The sequence below is a fragment of the Ambystoma mexicanum genome, chromosome 5q, assembly GCF_040938575.1.
Source record: "Ambystoma mexicanum isolate Mex_15411 chromosome 5q, UKY_AmexF1_1, whole genome shotgun sequence".
Classification (NCBI taxonomy): domain Eukaryota; kingdom Metazoa; phylum Chordata; class Amphibia; order Caudata; family Ambystomatidae; genus Ambystoma; species Ambystoma mexicanum.
The window spans coordinates 1,132,244,094-1,132,267,283 of NC_090933.1; the positions used below are offsets into that span (position 1 = coordinate 1,132,244,094).

General features: G+C 42.2%; 1 protein-coding gene across 1 annotated transcript in view; it reads right to left on the reverse strand.

Annotated features, from left to right (window-relative positions):
* Window positions 1-23,190, reverse strand: part of OC90 (otoconin 90) — an 885,360-nt gene that overhangs the window by 660,974 nt on the left and 201,196 nt on the right. Inside the window, exon 5 of the mRNA XM_069621643.1 lies at window positions 14,438-14,612. Coding sequence (XP_069477744.1) covers window positions 14,438-14,612 — 175 coding nt within the window. The remainder of the gene's footprint in view (window positions 1-14,437; window positions 14,613-23,190) is intronic.

A 23,190-nucleotide genomic window follows, 5' to 3' on the forward strand; every position in this document is an offset into this window, starting at 1 on the left:
ATGCTGTTTGTGCTCTATTAATAATTGAGGGAGGTGTTCTATAATGGAGACAACTGTATCAAACAGAGGTGGATTAGGCAGAATCTTGCCAGACTAAGGTGGTTAGTAGGGATGAAGGTAAAGGCCGGTGCAGAGGGACACGCGTTTCATAATTCCATCCTCCAAAAATCATGTATCTTAAGCCTACAGTGCTAGGTGTGCAGGCCTATGAACCTTGAGTGGACAAACGTCAGAATGCTAGACCTCTGATTAACATGTATGGTATGGAATTGTTTATTTATAAAGCGCTTATACACAAAACAAGTGCTTCAAAGCGCTCCAAGACGGGAGGGAAACATGGAATACAATCATTCATAAGGCCTTGGAAATTCCAAATGATATACAGTAATAATTGCATACTAGGCCTGACGACATTTCTGCTAATTCAAGTGTGGTAACAGATAGTGGGGAAGGGGGGGTGAGGAGAGGGGAAGTACATAATAACAACTGACTGTAAGCTAAGTGCATGACAAGCAGTGGGGATAGCAGGGAAGGGGAAGAGAGGTGGCGTGCCGCAGACAGGAAATGCGAGGGAATGGGGAAGAGGACAAGTGCGCCTGGCCCAGGAGGACCGGGATAAGTGCAGAGGGGAATCTCATTGGGAAGTGCGTAGAGTAGTAAGAAGTGCTGGAGGCCCGAAGGGCAGGAACTGGTGTGGGTGTCTGGGACATGTAAGATTCTGAGGTGAGCCATGCGACCAGTCAGCTAGCTGAGCAGAAGGGGGAAGTAGCAGGTAGAGAGCGGGGGTTAGCAGGGAAGATATATGGAGAGAAGGCAGAGGAGAAGAGGAAGGCCTTCAGGAGTTTCTGGAATTTAAGGAGATCGGGCTCGAGATGGAGAGAGGCAGGTAGACTGTTCCAGAGGGTGGCTCCCACAGAGGATAAGGATCTACCCCAAGTTTCTGTTTGGAAAAAAGGCTCACCCTCAGAGAGTTGGAGAAGGACGAGGGGAGTGCTCTAGATGGAGTGTATTTGGGAAGAGTGTGTTGTATGTAATGTGGGCCCGGCCCCAGAAAGCCTTGTGAACTATGCAGAGGGTCTTGTACTTGATCCTTGCAGCCACAGGGAGCCAGTGGAAGGATTTCAGTGCCAGAGAGATGCGGTACCTGGGCTTGAGGCCAAGGATAATTCTTGCGGTTCTCTTCTGGATGAGTTGTAAAGGTTGAAATGAAGAAATTTGGAGATTGATGAAGAGACTATTAAAGTAGTGAAGTCTAGAGAGAACCAGAGCTCTGGAGACAGTGAGTCTCTGGGGGAAAGTGAGAAACGGTAGGATTCCTCGGAGGAGGTGCAGCTGGTAGTGAGATTTTTTGGATATGTCAGAGATGTGGGGGGCTAAGGACAGAGTGGAGTCGAGGATGGCCGCCAGATTTTTTGCCTCACTGGTGGTTGTGGGCGCAGACCAAGAGAGGCCAGTCAGAGTGAGAGTAGGAAAACGGGGGAAGGGGTCCCAATGAGAACAATCTCTGTCTAAATGGCATTAAGGCAGAGATTGTTAGCTGCACACAAGGACTGATTTGCGGACAAACATTAATGAATGAGCGAGGAGGAAGAAGAGGCTAAGGGTAGCTTGAAGGAGAGCTGCATGTCATTCGCATAACACTGAAAGCTGGAAGTGAAGGAAGAGATCCTGTAGGCCAAGGCGGCCGTGTAGATATTGAAAAACCAAGGGGATAGGTTGGATCCCTGAGGGACACCGCAAGTAGAGAGAGCGATAGCAGAGAGAAAAGGCCTGAGTTCCACCTGGGATGGGCAGTCAGGGAGAAAGGAGGTAAGCCATGCTAGGGCCTGATCAGTGATGCCTAGGGTGTCACAGAGACGATCTAGAGAGAGAAAGGGAAAACTCCAGAGGCAAAGGAGAGGTTGCAGAGGTCCGCCAAGTCTAGAGCTACGGTGTCAATGCTGTCTTTGATAGTTTTGGAAGGGCATGGATCCACCTGTTTGGAGGAGGCTTTCATAGACCGGACTTTCCTAGTGACCACCTCAGGTGTGACAGGGGAAAAAGCTGGAAAAGCAAGAGGGGGAAGAGTAGGGGAGGCGGAAGGTGGCTCTGAGGATGTTGGCGCATGGGCGGGTGAAGGATTGAGAGAGGAAAGGATGTCCAAGGTATTGTTTGTGAAATGCACTGCCAATGCCGAGCAAAGGGCCTGGGTGGGTGCAGTGGAAGATAAGGCTGCAGAAGTGTTGGCCAATTCCGTACAGACTTTGAAGAGTTCGGCCGTGTTGTTAGATGCCGCAGAGATGCGTGCTTGAATATGCACTCTTTTCTTGGACCGGATGTATAGCCCATATTGCATTTGAAGAAGGAGACAGGCCAGTTTGTGGGCCACCCATTTCCGTTCTGCTGCTCTACACTTGCGTTTGAGGGCAGTCAGATCAGAGTCGTACCAGGAATTGCTCTTTTTGGGAGGCTTCATACGCACCGTAATGACAGGGGCAAGGATGTCAAGAGTGTTGGAAATGGAGAGATGAAAGTTCGAGAGAGCTGTGTCAGATTTGGAGTCAGACACAAGGGTAGGAGGCGGAGAGTAGGAGGAGGCAAAGTCATCCGCTGTCACTCTTTCATGGCTCGAGTGGCATTGAAGACGGGAGGCAGTGGTGGGGTGTGCCAATGCTAGAGGAGACACAAGCTTAAGGTGGGAAGAGAGACGAAAGTGATCAGTCCAGGAGAGTGCTGTAGTAAGAGGGGGGGAGAGAGGGTTGTCAGTGGAGATGAAGGCATCCAAGGTGTGGCCTGCAGTGTGAGTCGGCCCTGAAGGTAGAATGGAGAGGGAGAGAGAGTCACAGAGTTTGCAGAAAGTTCCTGAAGAGTCTGGGGAGTCCAGAATGATGTTTAGATCCCCGAGCAGGAGAAGTTGTGCGGAGGTGGAGAGGAGAGAGGTGGCCAGGTCAGCACATTCAGCGAAGAAGAGGGTGGACTGTGCAGGTGGCCTATACAAGGTGGCCAGAGTAAGAGAGGAGATTGGAGAGAGAGAGCCTGCAGACCAGGCATTCAAAGGAGGAGTAGGCCTGAGAGGGAATGATGGCGACAGGGATCCACTCTGGATAGATCAAGGGTACTCCACCTCCTGGTCTGTTAGTCCTGTGTTCAGAGAGGATCTTGTAGCCTTCAGGGAGAAGTGTGTCAGAACATGTGACAGAGCTGTCCTTGAACCCAAGTCAGCAGAGCGAGAGTTCAGAAAGGCAACATGAAGAAGATTGCCACTTTTGAGAGACTTACAGGTGGGTTACATGGGACAGCACCCCCCCACCCACCCGCAAGCGGCACGAGTGCCCAAGAGATAGAAATAGGAGAAGGTATCCGCCAGGTATGATGGAGAAAGGGATCCGCTCTGGATAAATCAAGGGTACTCAACCTCCTGGTGTGTTAGCCCTGGGTTCAGAGAGGATCTTGTAGCCTTCAGGGAGAAGTGTGTCAAAACTAATGACAGAGCTGTCCTTGAACCCAAGTCTCAGTGATGGCAAGAACATCAAGGTCCAAAAGTTCAAAGAAGTGGAAGATGTCCGAGGAGTGCTTGACAGCAGAACGAGAGTTCAGAATGGCAACATGGAGCAGACGTCCAATTTTGAGAGACTTATAGCGGGGGTACATGGGACAGCGGTCCCCGCAAGCGGCGAGAGTGCCTGAGAGATAGCAATAGGAGAAGGTAAAGAGACAGGAGACAAGGCTGGTACTTGGGCGGTAGTGCGTGTGGAAGTGGGAGCAGAGGGAGGCAATGGTGCCCTTAAAGAGGAGGATGAGAAGTTGATAAGGCGCAGGAGTAACCTATCAAAAAGGAGAAGGTTGGGTTGAGGACCCTGTACCAGGACAGTACCATTTAGATAGACACTAATGATGACCTTGGAGGAAGAGAAGGGGGCAAGAAGGAACTCCCAATGGGTGCCACCATTGATGTATGAGGAGGAGTAGGGTGAAAGCCAAGTGACCAAATGAAGGGTCCATGGGCCGGGTGAAGGGAAGACAAAGAGGATGTCTGTAAGAGTTTCTCCGGTGGCAGCACTGACATAGGTGTCAGCGATAGGTAGGCTTCGGTTGGAGGCCAGGGTATCATTTTTTATTTTCTTCCTGTCAGATTTAGTGAGAGGTGAAGGATAGGAGATGGAGAAGCAGTTGGAGATGATAGGGGAGACAGAGAGTGCCATAGGGGGCATAATGTGATGTAATTACCCCGGTGGGAACCTGGTGGATGTGGCAGGGCTGGAGCAGGTATACAGAGGGAAGGGAAGAGGGTGGGGGGTGACAGACAAGAACAGAAGGCAAGTGAGTACCAGGCTGCATATATATGTGCCCACAGCTAAATTCAATGTTCTTTTGAAGGCTAAGCAGAAAAACAATGAACAGCTAAATTCGATTTGTTAGGCTAAGCAGAAAAAACAGCACAGGAATGTGCACACAGCTAAATTCGATTTTTTAGGCATAAGTTGTGGAGGCTGACCTTCAGAGAAGTAACATGTTTGTCAGGATTAGCGCAGGTAAGTTTCTGGGCAGTTTTACTGGCAGTGGACCATCAATCCACATCTATATATTGTCCCATGGTGTTCGGTGGATGAGGAAGGCATGGTTAGGATTCTCAGCCTCCATATGTGCATGATGGTTTGGAGAGGGGATGGAGGGGCCCCAGACCGTCCAGGCATATGACAGTAACAGACAGGGCCTTAGATGCTTAGATGGGCCGGGAAAGCTCCCGCCTACCGGTCCAGGCGATTGGTTAATAATGAGTATGCAGCCAATTAGTGGGAGACAAAGGCTCAGGCCAAGAGGGTGGCTCCAGGCCCTATGTGCGGGCGGCCATCTTGGAAAGGCCAAGGCCCCGATTTCAACAAAGAAAGTTCACTAAAACAAATTGGCCAACACATGCATTTATCGTTTTTTCAACTATTGGTGATGCTGTTCCAAACTCAGCAAATGTTTGAACATAATGCAGACAACCTCATTTGGGGTGTGTTTGCAGTTCCTAACAATGACCTGCTCTTCTTCCACAATAATGACTCTGAATTGGTACCAGGGCAATAAGACACCTGTATTATTCTTCTTTACAATTACGGGGTGTGATCTACCATGGTAAATCAACCAGGACAGCAGGCTGCAAGTGAGATATGAGTTACCAATGTGCCCATGCCTGGTATACAGGGAGTTGTAGTGTTGGGGAAACTGTCATGGAAAATGCTGTCAGCAGTTCTGATGAGTGGGGAGTGCATCAAGGGAACACAGGGGTCCACTGGAGGGCACTCTAGTGATGATGGCCAAAAGTGCATGACAGCCAATTTAATCAAATGTGGCAGAATCAGACAGCAATGAATTGGATCAACCAAATAGGATGTAATCTGCTATGCACAGAAGCGATACAAGGGAGGCATTTTTGACTGAGTACCGAAGGAAAGTTACAGTAGATGTTTAGATGACATGCCCAAAGTGACATTTCATTTGCATAACTCATATTCTGTTTGTATTACATGTAGAAGGCAAGCAGTATCACAAACTACCTAGCCACAAACACAAACTCTTTGGTGGCTGCACTGTAAGCAGCGTTGATTTTTAAAATCTTTGGTAATTGCTGTGCACACGTTGCATGGATTTGTGACGCTTTAAGGTGTTTTCTAACTTAATCACATGCTCTATCCTTTGCTGTTTCAATTTCAACACTACTTGTGGATTCACCCACCATTTCTGGTGATGTAGGCTTAGGAAATAAACTGCAAGGCAAATAGGAAGATACTACTCTCTCTACGCATCCATCACCTCATATTGTCTATTTCAGATTCCTCACTCCAGAATTGCCAGTATTTCCCTGACACTACCCAACTCTGTTAAAGTTCCATATCAATCGATCCTGTATGCTCACAGCATTGGTGACCTTCCTTGGCTCTGTGAGCCATGACTGTCTTTTTGAAAAAAAATGTATTCTGACCCAATCCCCTCGTGCAACATTCTTGATGTATACCTTCCTCCCGCCATCATGACACTTCTTGTATTTAATTTGGGCATCACACATTGTTCCCTTATGAACTGATTAGATACTTTCACCTTATCTAACACTTAAGTGAAGAATTAAGGTCCTTTCCTATCAAATGGAAAGAGAATACCCTTGTTGTACCAAATGGAGCTGACCTCACACTCCATATCATTTGTTTTAACGCTATCCTGATGTATATGTTGTTTCTTATCCCTTGTTCTGTGGTTCCTGTGATTACCCTGGAAACACGTGTCTATAGGCGCCATACAAATGTCAAATAAAATAAATAATCAAATAAACCTATGTACTATTTATATTCTGGAAGATAAATAGACGTAAACTTCCAATCATTTCTTTCCCTTTTGCATTCATACATAGCTCTGCGCCTTGAAACAGCGGTTCATTATCACTTATCACTATACTAGAATATTCTCCATTTATAAAAACGTGTTCTCAAAACTGTATGACTTCACATCCTTTAACTCGATTGGCTATTTTCACTTTCGCCATTTAGAGAAATGATCCACCGTAAACTTGATGAACTTTGGGCCTTCTTTACTCGTATGATACGGTTCCAGCACATCAATTCCCACTTGCTCCTACGTTTCAATATTCTCTCACCATTCTTTCCACGTGTATATCAACCCATGGCCACCAATAAGTCTCAATCATATTACTCATATTTCTTGTAATATCTGGACGACCCAAATGTGCCTTCTGTATTAGAAGCATTTCAGGCACCAGCAATCACTGATCATGTAACAACACTCCTTCTTTGACAAACAATTGTTCCTTGACCTCCCAAAAGGCTTTGTGTGCATCTCATATTTCATTCTTCTGTAGCCATCCCTCTTGAGCCCATTTCATCATTCACCTCCTTACCTGATCCTTTTTTACTTATTTCTCGCATTTAACCTTTGAAATAGAACACATCCTTTTCTAACTCATGATCATGAACTACAGCTACAATCTCTTCTTCTCCCTCACCTTGTATTCCATCTTGCATACTAATCTCTATAAGAAATCTGCTCCGGGAACATATTCCTTTTTAAAATTGTATTCATGCAATCTAAAATGTAATCTTACTATCCTAGGGGTTACTATCCAAGGGGTCACTGTCCACATCCTTTTACTGATAAGACATTTATTAATGGCTTGTGATCTGTCCTTAAGACAAAAAAGTTTAACCCACACACACTTTCTGAAATATTCTATGGCCCACATGCACGCTAAGAATGTCCTATCACTGAATACTATTTTCAGTGTTTGGCACTGATCTCGATGCATAACAAATTATATTCTCTTCACCTTCACTCTCTTGTGATAAGATTGCACCCACCTTAAGCTAACATCTTTAGTTATTATTAAATTCTTCCTGACAACAAACCTCCCTAAATTTGGTGCTGAAGTGATACTTTCCTTTAAATTCCTCATGGCTTTCTTTCATCCCACGAAAATGTCACTTCCTTCTTCAACAAATGTCATATGGGATAACACATTTTCACAAATATGTCTGTAGATTTACTGCAATATTCAGCCATGCCCAACAATACTCTGATCTCATTTTTGTGAGGTCAGGTGCTTCCTTTATGGCTCTAATAACATCTAGTGTGGCCCTGTATCCCTTTCCACTTATCATATGATCCAACAATTCGACTTCTGAGGCTCTGAACGTTTTATTTATTTATTTATTTTTTATTGTGCGTTTAGTTAATTATAAAACTTTAAGCACGTCATACAAAACATTCTTTTGAAGAAACAACTATACATTTCATCAATATCCCTTTACAATGTAAAAGAAATAAAAAGATGAACACAACATATATTTACATTATTTACATTTCATAAAATAATACTTACATTTAATCTACATTCAACTTGATTGCATAATTTGCTCAATTCTTTTCGCTGCTTCCTGCCACACCGTATATGATGCGGCAGTAATAACAATAGATTCTGCCTCGTAATTCGTTGAACAAAACTGGTCGCTAAGAAATATCCTGATTTTTTTTAATGTAACCCGAATATCTTTTTGTGTAAAAAATTACCAGCTCAGGGCAATCCTTTAATATATCGCGCCTGATCTCAACTTTGTTCAACGGCATAGACATTCAGTCAATGGAAAATTTTACCAAGTGCCCGATACCTCTTTAGTACAGAGTAGATTTAACGGCAAATACAATATAAAATGCTTTAATTCAATGGCACAATACCTAATCATGTAGCTACTCAGAGTACGGAGTATAAAAGGGGAAGCTCTGGTAAAAGAAGTCCCTGTATCTTTTCTTGTCATGCAGCCTATCAACATTTTTGGCTCTGTCCCACAGCTTCGACTTATTTTTTATTATCAATTAATTGGGCCTGGAGTCCAAAATATCTGACTCAATATTTAAAGCTCTTAAATGTGCAATTGCAGTTGATTGCAATTCAGTTATGAACACATTTTTACTCCTATCAACGCCAGCTTGCTTGCCCAATAGTTGGAATAATTCATTTGAGTTTGAATTTGGCATATAATAACGTTCTACGTACCGACCAAATTTTCATTAATGATGACATGTCATATTCCATTCTTAATACTTCTAATACTTCGACACTTAATAATTCTACTGGTACGGTAGATTTATAACTGTATGGAGCAATTTTCCTTCGAGTTTGTCCAACAGCATAAATGTGTGCAAGGAAGCACCTCAACAGCGTATACAGCGTATACTGATACAGTGAATCTCTAACAGCCCCTCGATATTGTACCCACCATGATAAACTACAGAATTTTTTTAGAACTAACCATTTTTTTCCAAATGTTTTCAGTAATAATTTCTGCATAGTACGATGGTGTAGATTTATTTTCAGGGGCAGCCTAAATAGATAAAAGCATTAGTTCTTTCCAAGATAACGTTTTGCAGTTTTCATACAAAAGGGTTTTTCTCAGGAATGTTATTACTCAAACACACTGTCTTTCTCTTTGCTGTGTTAATAATCATCTCATTCCTTATTGCGGATACTGGCAAAATATCTATCGTCTGTTGAAGTCCGATTGGTGTCTGGTCAAACAAGATTATATCGTTAGCGTACGATAGACTCAGTATTTGTTCACCGTTTATCTTGGGAGGAAAGCTTTTAGCCTGTTGCAGTTCCTGCTCTTGGTCAGCGGTATAGAAATTGTATAATATTGGACCCAGAACACAGTCTTGTTTTAGGCCTCTGTTAGTTTGGTAGTAATTAGTATGATCGCCTACAGAGTTCAGTCGTATTGTGACTGAAGTATACGTGTATAACTGCTGTATATAATACAAAAGTGTAGGATCAATGCCCCATTTCTTGAGTGTCGTGCAATAAGGTCAAAGGCTTTTCAAAAATCGACATAGCAATGGTATACGTTTTCCCCATTCTTATATTCCTCGATTAGATATTGAAACAAATGTTGATTATGGTGCTATACGTTTTTCTAAATCCTGTTTGATATTGGCCAAAAAAGGTTGCTATTTTTGGCCCAAGTCCTCAGTTTGTCTAATATAATACTGGCGAAGATCTTCTGGATTGTGTCCATCATAGCCAGAAGGCGATAGTTGGAGGGCTCCAACCTATTGTACTTTTTGAATATTGGGACAAGCACAGATTTACGAAAGCTAGCAGGTATACACCCAGTTAATTCGATGTGGGCATATAGAGAATTTAATATTTTGGCCCACAATTCAGGATGTCCCTTAAGAACTACATTCTGGATTCCATCTAGCCCTGGGGCCTGCAAACCCTTAAGCTTTCGAAGAACATTAACCAAAGTATCTTATTGTACATCCAACTTTGTATGATGATGGTTTTTGTTTATAGGTCCGTCATTTTGAACATAAATTTTAGGATCATTGTATAGGTCTTCAATGTATTTGAACCATATCTCCTGTGAAATGGGATTCAGTTCAGCAGGTTATATAGACTTGCAAAAGTCCTTTTACAGGACCAGAATCTACGTGAATCGTTTGCTTTTAACCAGACAAAGAGCTTTAACCATTTTGAATATCTATTGGAGATGTTGTGCTGTTTCAGCCAGTTATTATACTGGGTGGCCAAGTTAGCGATGCATTTTTGTTTTTCATAATAGTTTAGCAAAGAAATTCCCCTACCTACAGCACGGTCCCTACAAAGTGCCAGTTTCTTTACTTCTATTTTAGGGTCCAATGGAGCATTGTTTCGTAATTTCATCATATTTGGGCCGCCTATTCTTATGCATGTAAGCGTTTTGTACATTAACATTTATCATACGCTCCAAGTCCCCAATCATCCTGCCTTAAGACGTTTTCTATAGTTTCGTGGTTATGCCATAACATGTCATTCATCACCTTTATGTTTGTAGCAGACCAGCATAACCGGGTCCCCTGTATATTGGAAGTGACATTCAATTTTGTAGACATATTTATAACAGTTGTATCAATGTTGATTGACCAAGTTAAGTCTGCATGGTCATTCAACTCTCTTTCAAAATGACATCAGTAATGACTTAGTTAATATGGGATTATACCATTCCGTTCGTCCAGGTACTGCTAACAGTGCCTGGTACATCCGCATTATATTGTAGGTGTGACAAATCCCAAAAACTGGTGAGTTGTGACCAATAATATACTGTATTAAGGCTTGTAGGGGTAAACAAGTGAAGGTTCCTTTTATTGAAGTCACCTGCTACTATGACATGCCCCCTCGGGAAGGTTGCATACCACTGTAAAATGTTATCGTCAATTATACTTTGAATGGATTTGGTCTGCATTCCCCCGGGGGGGGGTCCTAAATATTTATAATAAAAATAGCAGTTGAACCTTCCTTAAATGGCTCCAAAAACCCAGACAAGACATAGGGGGAGAGTAGGACCTTTGGGAACTGTGTCAGAGTGTAGTAGAACTTTGCACCAATCGCCAGGCCACCACTGGCATGGCCCCTTTTAGACGGGTCTGCAGTGTTGTGGATAATCTGAAAACCATCTATTTCAAACGCTCTTGTACACCAAGTTTCCTGTAAAATAAAAATGTCAGGTAATTCAATAATCTTTACCCCCATAGGGTGAACTAAAAAAGAACGATAGCCACGAGTGTTCCAGCATAGCCATTTTTGACTATTTTTCCTAGTAATAAGTCAATTAGCTCCATTTGTCACACGTCCAGGTTTCCAGTATGCGACTTCTTGTGCTCTGCTCATTTCTAACTCACTATTTGCTTGAAGGGCGCGCAATGTAACTCTTTCAGAGGCTTGTATGTCCTTTGTGTAAAGACTATTATTTGCTGCTTTTAAAGGTGCCTCAGGAGAACTTACTTTTTTCAGTTTACGGCAAATGATCATAGATAGACCCAGTTGTGTGAGAGGCGCTGCATGTGTTTTAAGTAGGGCCACCATCAGAAAAGAGGAGAATTCTTCAAGAACCCAGAATCTCTATTCTTAAAATGTCCAAAGAGGTAATCATATCGAAGAATGGTAGCTGCTTAAAAAGAGACAATAGCCGGGACCTATTTAAAAAGGGGCTACATTCAGTGGGTTTAATTTCTTCCAAGATGATCCATTTGCCCAGGTCCTTCATAGCACTGGTTATAATAACCAGCTTGTCAGTTGGTAAGCTTGTGCCAGCTTGTAGCATAGATTCGGAATGGTAGGTGACAGCTGGTGCTCTGACGCCGTTAACAATGGGAACAGTTAAACATTCACAAGTAGGTGGTTTTGCGCAGCAAAACCGAACTTCGACATCCTGTCTGCCATGATTTGGCTTTTGAAAACATGAATCAGTTTTAGCCAACAACTTTACATCAGTATGGCCATTCAATTTGGCTTGTCATAGCAAACCGTCGGGTAATTTGTTTGTTACCACAAATTTCTTCAAACAATTTGTTGTTTTTAATTCATAGATTTTCGTCTATGGCCAAAGTTAATACCTTTTTACAGCTATTGTCAAATTGAACCAGCTGTACAGTTTTTTTCCCAACCATGTTTGTCTTAGCAGTGTTATTTGTCTCAGAGGTCACAGGCGGGATTTGTAACACCTCGTAGTCTCAAGTTTTCGTATGGGTCCTCAGCCGAGTGTATAAAAGGGCAAGGTGCCACAGAAAAGGAGCTACATCCTCCATCAAGTGGTGTAGGCAGTATAATACACAGGTTTTTTTTCTTCATAGAATTTCTTTCCAATTTCTTTTTCTCCTGGGTTGAATCAATCAATACTTTCTTTGCAATTTTCTCTATTACATCAAACACCTTTATTAACAGTAATTTAACATCCAATTGGTCCTTAGCTACAGTGGCTCATAAAGTGGAGAAGGCGTCCACGTTAGCTAGGACTGCGTTTGTACTGTTAGGGATGGTGATGTAGTTTATGCAGACATCTTCACTTCCACGGCTTGATTCAAAAAGATCTCAAGAGTCTGAAGATGACACGAGAGCAGCCTGATCAAGTGAATTAGAGCGATCCATATCAAGAATGTCATCCTCGCAATTTTGTTTAATTAATTATTTTTCAGCCCCAAGAGATGCGTGTTGTAGACTGACAACCATTTTTAAAAGAGAGTTGTTGTTATCGATAGTATGAGAGGCGTTTGATCAAGCGTTTCTATTGATGAAATGGATGAAGATGTGATTTTTTTAGCAGCCTTAACTCCAAAGAAGTCTGTAATAGCCAATTGAGAGGCACTTAGTTGCTTAGTCGCAACTTTTCTCCCAAGTATGGGCTTCGACTTTCGAGCTGTGCCTTAATTCTTGATAGTAGGTGGAGTACATGTGGTGGCATCTGCAATGTGGATTTGCGAGTTGTATGATACTTCATTTGTGCAGTTTTGTAATGTTTATGCCAAAAGTATTGTGGGCTATACAGAATCATATGTAGATTGTGTGCTTATCACAAAGTGCTCAAGCCTGCTCGAGCTGCCCCTGCATACACATCAAATACTGCATACAAGAATAAAAATGTGGGTGTTGGCACAAGGGCTCGGTAGACTCACTGTTCAGCAGGTAGAAGCGAGAATAAAAATACCAATCCGAGGGCCGCAGTTTGATCTGTCGTCTCCGTTGCCACCTTTGGTCCGACTGGCCGGACTGCCAGACTGCTCACTCTCTGCAACTTGCTCTGTGAGAAGGACGCGATTTTAAACAGATTCCACCTCCAAATGGTAGAGAGGGGGAACAGACTCTCCAATCTCTCCTGCTAGACTGCTCACTCAGCTCACTCTCCGCAACTCGCTCCGTGAGAAGGAAGCGGTTTTAAACAGACTCCACCTCCAAATGGTAGAGAGGGGGAACAGACTCTCCAATCTCTCCTGCTAGACTGCTCACTCAGCTCACTCTCCGCAACTTGCTCCGTGAGAAGGAAGCGATTTTAAACAGACTCCACCTCCAAATGGTAGAGAGGGGGAACAGACTCTTCAATCTCTCCTACTAGACTGCTCACTCGGCTCACTCTCCGCGACTCTCTCCGTGAGAAGGAAGACATTTTAAACAGACTCCATCTCCAAATGGTAGAGGGGGGGAACAGACTCTCTGATCTCTACAGCCAGACTGCTCACTCTGTGACTCGCTCCACGAGAAGGACGCAATTTTAAACAGACTCCACCTTCAAATAGTAGACAGGGGGGACAGACCCTCCAATCCCTCTTGCCAGACTGCTCACTAGGCTCACTCTCTGTGACTCACTCGTGAGAAGGGAGCAATTTTAAACAGACTCCACCTCCAAATGGTAGAGACTCTCCAATCTCTTCTGCCAGACTGCTCACTCGGGTCACTCTCCACGACTCGCTCTGTGAGAAGGACGCAATTTTAAACAGACTCCACCTCCAAATAGTAGAGAGGGGGAACAGACTCTCCAATCTCTCCTGCCAGACTGCTCACACGGCTCCCTTTCTGCCCTGAAAGTGCACTTGCCATTTATTATATATTATTTTGTACTATTATACCAGCCCCCATCTAGTTAATGCCGCTGCCATCGGTAAATGTGTTTTTGTATGTCTTTCCTGATCGAAACTGACATGCAGGTTCTTGAAATAAATACCAACAAATAGAAATAGAAATATAGCCTATGCTCTTTCTTCCTGTCTTTTGCATGTAAAGAACTAGCCAGGTCAACCAAAGCATACTCAATAATACTAGATGTATCTGGATAAATGGGAAACCCACCTTTCTGCAACCCCAGCTTTATACATGTAGATTTCAGCCTTATTGTAAGCCATTGCCAGTGGGGAGGGAGACTCTGCTGAGTCTACATTTAAGTTCAGAAATTACCAGAATGGCTAGAATATTTAACTTAGGGACATTTGTCTGACATTTAACTTCATGTATTAATTTGTATTTTCGAATAAGTGACTTCTCAGAAGGTTGTTAGTTAGGCATACTTGTGTCATGAATTTACAATAAGAAGGCTAAAGTGAACAGGTAGGGGTGTAGGGGAAGGTAGGGGTGTAATGCAAACATGTTGCGCTTGAAGTTTACCTGTCTGTGGCGTCTACTGGCAATCCCTCCATTTCAAATCTGCAAGCGCAGCCATAGTCGACTAGATCTTTTGGGCAAAGCCCCGTCACGCATCTTAGCTTATTTACAAAATTTAGCAAGGCAGGGAAATTTGTAAATACTGACTGCAGCCACGTGAAATGGGATCCCAGGCAATCTAAAAGAAAACATATTCATCAGGTTAATATAATGATGTGTAAAACTGTAGGCATTCTCATGCAATTGAGGGTTTGATATACAAAGTGGCACCAGACGTGGACCCCCCCAGTCACACCTATGCCGCCCTTTCACCCGCCTAGTGCTATACCGATTACTTTACTTGGTCGTTTAATTTGAAAAATATATATTTTATTGTCCACTTTTAAACTCTTTATTCTGAAAATGCACATGCCCAGTGCAACATGATTAAAGGTGCAAAATATAGGCAATTCAAAGAGAAAACTATATTGAACATTCTAAGTTAAATGTATACCTCCATAAATGTATGGTTACCCATCATTTTCCCTTGTCAATATAAATCCTGCATATGAATCATACATCTTTTATAGACAACATCCGGAAAACCGTAAAATATCAAAAATTTCCAAGGAGCGAAATAAGGTACAGATAGCAAAAGCAAAATGAAACACTCTGACTATGAAGTAATAATCCCTAAATATGCCAGTCCCAAACCATGTTCTATAGGTCTATAACTATCCAGAGATCATGAATATTATCACCCGCACAGCTACTTCAAGATCTGCTCCAGATAATCAGATAACTGCTTACTAACTCGAGACAATGCTACATGTTTCAAAGCCTGGGTTTAGGATTTAGGGCTGCCGGTTACTCAGTAAAGAGCAAACTAAAATAATATGCAGGCAGAACCTCTCAATTGATTTTTGAGTACCTGGAATAATGTCATTCCCTGTCACATACCCAAACATATCTTTCAGAGGGGGTATAAGAAACATACACACAGGCTTTTAGATATATTCAGATGAGACCAGGAGTTGGAAGACCCCCTAGATAGCTTTGGGAACTCTAAACGAGTCATGCAGCGACTGCATCCATACGATCTGAATGAGGTCAATAGAATCTGAAAGATTGATCATTTTGCACTTAATACGTTTTACAAATATTGCATTTGCCGTTTAAGAGATAAACCCGGTCTTTGATTGGTCTCCAGTTCTGTCTTTACCCTTCTATTATGGTGAATCATATGTGCCCCTGTAACATCTTATTGACATCATTCAATTGTTGACCCCAATAAGACTTGTGTCATGACCCTTTTTGGCAGGCCTAACCCTTGGCTAGTATATGATTACCCAATTTACAATTATCACACCAGGAACTGCCCCAGATTTAACATGAAAAGTGCAGACAATTCCTTTATCCCCATCAACAGAAGTGAGAATTTATTTTGTAGTGTCATGTTTCATATGAGTCTCATTTTTTGTTTTGGCTGTTATGTGGCGCTTTTAGTGCCACCTAGAAGCCCAAACCCATTGCAGTGGGTACCGCTAGGAGGAGATGACATGTGAGACAGGACACACAGTTTATGGGCATTTTAACTCACCCATTGGCTTCCCATGGTCATGCTAATATCTAGGGCCCTTCCTGCCCCCTACCTGCACCACCCCACCTAAACCACATCCTCTTAGGATCTCTTACACTTAGCCCCATCAAGCAGCGATATCCCTTGTTGGCCTGCCAGGATTATTTCCAAGTAGTCCACTGAGAGTTAATGGCTTAATTATTGCTGTACACGGGTTACAGTGTAAGTAAACTGCCTTAACTAAGTATGCATTCAACCACTTGATTAATATATGTTGTTTGCTCTGACGTAAATCAAGCATTGACAAAGCCAACAGTTTGGCTTCTGCATAGGTATTAGGCATTTTCAATAGATGCTTTCCCATGTAATCACACCATTTTGCAGCTGTTACCATCTCCGGGTTAGGTAGTACCGTTATGATACTGCCTGGCAAATGACTAGCCCATGCCCACACAACAGCCAAAACGGTTGGCTCTTCCTATGCTTATTTTGAGTGGCCTTTTACCTACTATGCTTATTCTTCTTTTTATCCTTGGAAAACCATGTAACTCTTGAATATCGCTGCAAATCTAGAGACATCGTGGATAGTGGAGTGTGAATAACCACTCACTACTGGAGGTGGTGCCAAAGCATTTCAGGTAGATATGGTACTACTAGGTTAAGTGCATTTATGGAACTCATATGCATTCCACAGACCAGCCTCTGGGAATATCAGTTTCTAACAGCCAAATACAGAATTGCCCACAAAGGTTGTGTCAGGGTTACTGCATAATAAGGATGATGCTCCATTCTCAACATTCCAATTTCCGTTCAGTCATGTATGTGAGCTGCGTGGTAATATTGACGACCCACACCACAATATACCAAACAAATATCACACTGACACACTATAAAAGATATAATAACTGAATTGCAATTCCTGACCTATACATATTTGGTAAACCTCATATGCCTGCAACATGGTCCTGGCCACATTATCCTTGCTTCCCTTTGATATTCTATGATATGATATGTCATTTATAACGCGCCTGTACACAAGTGTTTACTCACATCGCCTTTATGACCCACATGTTTGTGCATTATCTGTTCTTCTTTTTCACAATCGCCTTCTCTTGCCTGCATAATTCACAACCACCAACCATGTAACCCGTAGAATCATCCGGTAACAGTACAAAACTTCTTACCACTCCCACAACACATTTGAGAGATATAAATATTGGGAAGCTTGGCTTTTTCCAGTTTAAATTGCTCACAACGTCTGCATAGACTCTTTTGGGAAACGAGTAATCCTTTTTCCCAATCCATTGGTATTCAGGGTTATGTAACTTTGTGTGGTGATATCGCTCTGCTTTTGTTACCAAGGAAATCACTCATCATGTTGAAAACCTTGAACTGTGTTGTCCATCGCAAGCGTATCTGGAAAAGCTTCCTGGTTAAACAATTGGTTTAGAAATCCGATGACTCTCTCCATGGCTCCAATATTTCTACACTGAGCACTTCCATCCACGCCAAACTTTAATCTACCAACACCAATAAAAACACGTTGGCAAAACCTTTATATTCAAAACAACTTCATAGCAAGTATGGCAGTGTGGGAACATGCGGTGGTAATGTGGCAATAATTCAGTTACTGCCATGTTACCACAGCATTACCACACCTACATACTACGAATTTGGCAGAGAGGTGGACGATTTACCGTCAGCTAAGAGCTGGAGGAGAATCCACCACTTTTCGGCCAAAAAAAGGGCAAAATCAACATAACTACTGATGGCAGAATTTCCGATGGCGGTAATTCTGCTGAAATCCCCCTGGCATCCTATGGACTCTAATTAATGGGGACTACTACCACCTACCACCACTTGTAATCTGGCAGTAGATCCACCAGACCAAGTGGGGGTAATGGTAATGCCGTTGGTGGTATCTCAGCAGATTTACTTGTCAAGATACCACCAAACTCATAATGAGGCACAGTCCACAATAATAGTGGAATTTCCTAGCATGTCGGCATGTATCAAAGATTGTGATTGTACAGGCATTTGTTTCATTTTGCCCTCAGAATCACAGGCAGCTCAATCCTTCATAACTTCCTCTTTGTCACCATCCATTTTAGGCTAATCATATATCCTGTGTAACTTTCTCTTCATCATGCTGCTATTGATATGCTCTTTGTCGGTCAAAAATTGCACTATTTATATCTTTGGTAACTTGATATCATCTTGATACCAACATGACATTGCCTCTTTCCTGTTCCATACAACACTCACCAAACCCTCCCACCAGAAACTGGCACAATCACTGGCCTATAATTTTAATCTGAGCAGGACAACCTTCAACCTGGCAATTCTGGGTAATACTAAGAGGAAACCTTTTATTGGTCATTACGTTTGGCCACTCCTGGAAAACCCCAGAATAAAGTTAGTAAAACTCTGAAGTGCACCACATAGACAGAACCTTCCCCTCAATTATGGTATAACGTGTGTCTGCTTTTCTCAATACCTATGAAGCGAAGGCTATGGGTTTGTTTACATTATCCTGGACTTGCAATAAAACAGCGCACATTCAATACACTCTTCATGAAAATGTTAATGAGGGGCAGACTCTGAACTGAAGTTCTAATGTACGGTTGGCCTTGTGGAATACGCTGGGATTTACTCACTGTGAGAAACCAGAGGGTGTTCTCACTCTTGAATCCCTTGGATCCTCTATGCAGGTAACTATGGATAGGCCATCTCTATTGGATCCCGATCCTGGGGGCAGGGAAGCGAGGGAGGATCACCTGGGTGGAGGGTCCTTGGGAACTATGAGTGGGATGCCTGTGGGCGAGAAATGATATCGCCTTTATCCTATTGACAGCCAACCCAACATTTCCCCAATTTTAATAGGCTGTTAGAAGCCAGTTCCCCTAATTTTTCCATCATTGATGTTGGACAGTACTGAGACGAAGAAGAGGCAACTAAGAGAAATGAGGAACATGCTCTTTTCCCACTCTGGTCCTGGGATGATGAGGATGCCTGCTAAGAGCTGTCAGAGTCAGGCATGTCCCATTAATCGTGGTCAGGCAGGGCTCATTGACTGCTCACACCTCAGCCTGTCAAGGGGCTGCAGGTGTAGAAAAGGAGCTCAAAGAGACATCAAAGTAGATTGAGATCGAGACAGGAAAAGTGGCATAGAGATCAAGACAAGCGACAGAGAAACTTCCTGGAACGAGACACTGAGATGCAGGGTACCATGGAGGAAAAGGGTCCTTGGAAGCGTGGTCGAGGAGCTAGGACTCTGTGGAGCAGAGGGAGTGAAGAAAAGGAAGCCATGAGGAAAGGCTATCCCTTTCCTTCATGTCCGTGTTGCTCATTCCCCTGTGTAGAGAGGTCCACACAGGAGTGACTGAGTGGCAGAAGGAGGAAACCGGGCCTTGAAAATTGGAGACGGTGTGCTCCAGGCTGCAACAAGGCCTATCAGAGTGACCAGTGAGTTTCTTGTGGCTGGGAAACCCGGTGCACGGATGAATTAACTTTTTTGTCAAGAGATATTTTGGAGCCAAGTGTTTGCGTGAGTCTCATGATCATGTTTTCGAAAGTCTCTGGTCTTTCGAAACTTCAATCACTGAACCTACAGGATTTCTTTGTATTGGAGTGGTTGCGTGCAGTATAAGACACTTTTTCATAGGTCTCCGGACATTGGGTAATCCACTTAAAGCAAAACAAACTTACTTTAAACACTTAACACACAAAACAAACAAACATCTGACAATTACAGAAGCATTCAAAGCTGAACGGAACGAACAATACTTCTTGAATAATAGATAATGAAAGTTACAAGGATTTAAAATAACCATTATTGAATACCGAACTAAACTAAAGCTTTGTGAGCAGCCAGAATCAATACCTGTTTGAAGCTACATTTAATCATATCATTACATACAGTGTTCCACAGTGAATTTAACTCTAATGAACACGCAATTTACTACATGTTGTACTTCAAATTGAACTTAACTATGAAGAATAAATTGGAACTTTAAACTTAAACCACAGAAAGTAATATTATTTTCAACATTTTTGAAAACTACAAGCTGTCAAAAAGAATCTTTAAAAATTGGAAACAACAAAACAGTGAAAGTTAAAGGGGAGCAAGGAGTTTTCCTTTTGAACTGTGTTGTTTAACTAAATTACACTTGGGGAAGGGAACTCTTGAGATTTGAGACATTTTCTGAAGTGAAGACAGAGTCTCAAGGTTCACTTGTGTTTTCTGGCTTGGAACTTAGGCAAGGGGACCCTGAACCTTGGTTAAAACTATATCTTCTTGAACCCAAAGAAGGTAACTCTCAGAGTTTTTGTGGAACTTCTTTACACTTGGGGAAGGGAGTTGGAAGAAGCTCAGACTTTTTGTATTGAACACTATTTTCTTTTGATTACTGATATCCATACACATTGTACAGAAGGGGAGGGCAAGCATAGTTTTTCCTAAATTGAACTCTTTGCTCAGACTTTCATTAGTTTTATTTCGGTAGGGAAATCCCACTTTAGCACAAGGGCAAGTTAGGCATTCAACCATCCTGACATTTAAGTTAACAAAATCCGTTTGTCTGAACGTTGGATCTGTTGTCTGTGTCCTCATTCATGATGCCTTCACAGCACCTACTGACTAATTATGATTTGTGGTTAAACTATGAAAACATTTGTTTGCAGGAGACCTGGTTGATGGACACGCAAATTGGTGGATGGTTTCTCAATTTTTTATGAACCATCATGTAGGGGTGAGAGAGGGAGACCATTTGGTGGTCTTCTGTATAAAAGGATATTCTTGTGGTAATGTTGAAATGGTGGAGTGTACATAGGGCTTGCCAAACTTTATGCACGTTTATTAATGTTTACGTTAACCCCTTTTCCACTGAGTTGGTCAGTTTTCTAAAAGCCATATCGTTCTTATTATCGACTGCTAGAGCATAGGAGGGTGCATTTTTTATCTTGGTTGTAGACCTGAAAAGTGAAGGTTTAGAAAATGGATACTATAGAGAATGAAGTCACAAAATTAGAGATGATCTGCACGCATGGATATGGTATTGCTGAATGGTAACATCAGTGGAGACGTTCCTCCACGCTATACATGGTTACATATTTTTGGTAAATCTACATTGGAATACTTCTTTGTATCAAATAATTTGTTTGGGTTCTGTTTGAAATTAGAAGCAACTGACCAGCTGGGAAGTAGTGATCATAGTTTAATGGTTTTAACAGCAGTGCGGAATAGTCAGTCAAACATAAATGATGCAATTTCTCTAGAAATGGAGATTATAGAGAGAGAGGGACCATGCCATTATGTGGAGACCATCGATGGCTATGCACTTTAACTGTTTTGTAGACGATTGCTATCAATCAGGATGGTTATTTTGGGTACCCCCATTGGGATTTGATTCTATAGAACAACGGCTTCTAAGAGGCCTTATTTCAGAAAACAAATGTGGATGCTGCTAAAATATTTAACGGTCACAAATTTGGCACGGTAATTCAGCAATAAAAAAAGGATCTCAGGAAGCAAATAAGAGAAGCAATGAAAAAGGTCTGTGTTGGATTTGCCTTCGTGAAAACACTAAAACAGTATGTTAACTGGCTAAAAGCACATAGATACCTGATGAATTAGGGACGCAGACAATATGTTGACATGTGTGGAGTGTAGATAGGGAGCACTCTTTTCGACTCTCATTAAGTCACCTGGTCTTCAAAACTCCATGCAGGCCCAACCAATGTAGGGAGGAGATTGGGAGTGATATTTTGCTAATCTTTATGCTTGCTCTAACATAGGTGTTACAGAGAAACGGTTTATTGGAACAGCGCTTCCGAGCAATAAATGACGGAATTGCCTTAATCTGGATGTTGATGTTATTGAGGTGGCTATTAGGAGGTGTAAGATCACAAACCCCCCCATGGTCTGTCTAATGTGACCTTAAAATCGTCACCGTAGCTATGGGCCAAAGTTTAACTAGATGTATTCATGAATATATTACAAACGCAGCTTATGCCTCCTTCTTGGAGAGATGCTTTGATCATAGTAATCTTTAAAAATGGGGATTGTGGCAAACCGATTAATTATAGACCTATATCGTTGTTGTATAGTTCCTACAAAACCTTTGCTACCTTTCTGTTGAAGAAACTGCAACTCTGGGCTACTTCGGATAATTGTTTTCGATGGATATCAATCTGGTTTTAAGAAGGGCGTAAGCACTTCATTAAATTGCCTGGTGATTCAGTTATTTGCAAACTAGGCTAAACCTGCAAACAGATTGTTGTTTGTTGCATTTCTGGATAGTACAAAGGCCTTTAACTGTGTCATCAGACCCAAAATATGTCAAAAGGTGCAACAGGAGGGATGTCCGTGGACTCTGTTTAGTATTTTAAAAGCCTTGCATAGGCATCAGAACTAAAGTGAGATTAGACCAGTGGGGCATTGTATTGAGACGCAGCAGGGCCTACGGCAAGGGTGTGTCTTGGCCCCGTATTTATTTAGTTCTTACATTTCTGACTTAGGTGATATTTAACAGGAAGTCAGGGCCAATTGTCCTAAACTGGGTACTGTCACGATTCATTATTTATGATATGCTGATGATATTGTTTTATTCCATTATATGCCAATTGGACTGCTTGGTCATTAACTGCCGTAAATTAATACTTCAGAAACTAGATTTCGCGCTAAATATTAGCAAATCGAACATTTTAATTATGAACCCTATTAAGAAAAGGCCATTTAGAATTCCTTTAATTGGTCTATCTATTAAGGGTAAAACATTGGAGGTTGTTGAAGCTTTTACATATTTGGGAGTGTTAATACATGCCAACAACGTGTTAAAAAGTGCAACTTTGGCTGCAGCAGTGCAATTGTGCCAATTGGACAGAACGTTTGGGCGTTTTTCATTAAGTACCGTCATTATTACCATCAATAAATTGTCCCTAAACTAAATCAAGTGCCCTGAATACAGATGCCTGGCAAAGGGAATCCTTCAAGCCCTGAAAGACCTTTTCACACTCCACTGACCAATTAACCTGTTTCGGCTTCTTTAGCGTGATGTGTGCAGTTAAAGTGGCAGCTATGGTCCCATAGTCTGCCCTGAAATTACTGTAATACCCAGTGAGGCCTAAAAAAGCTCACACCCGGGTTTGGGTTGTGGGAGTTGCCCAGTCCTGTACAGCTTGTACTTTACTGGGTAGA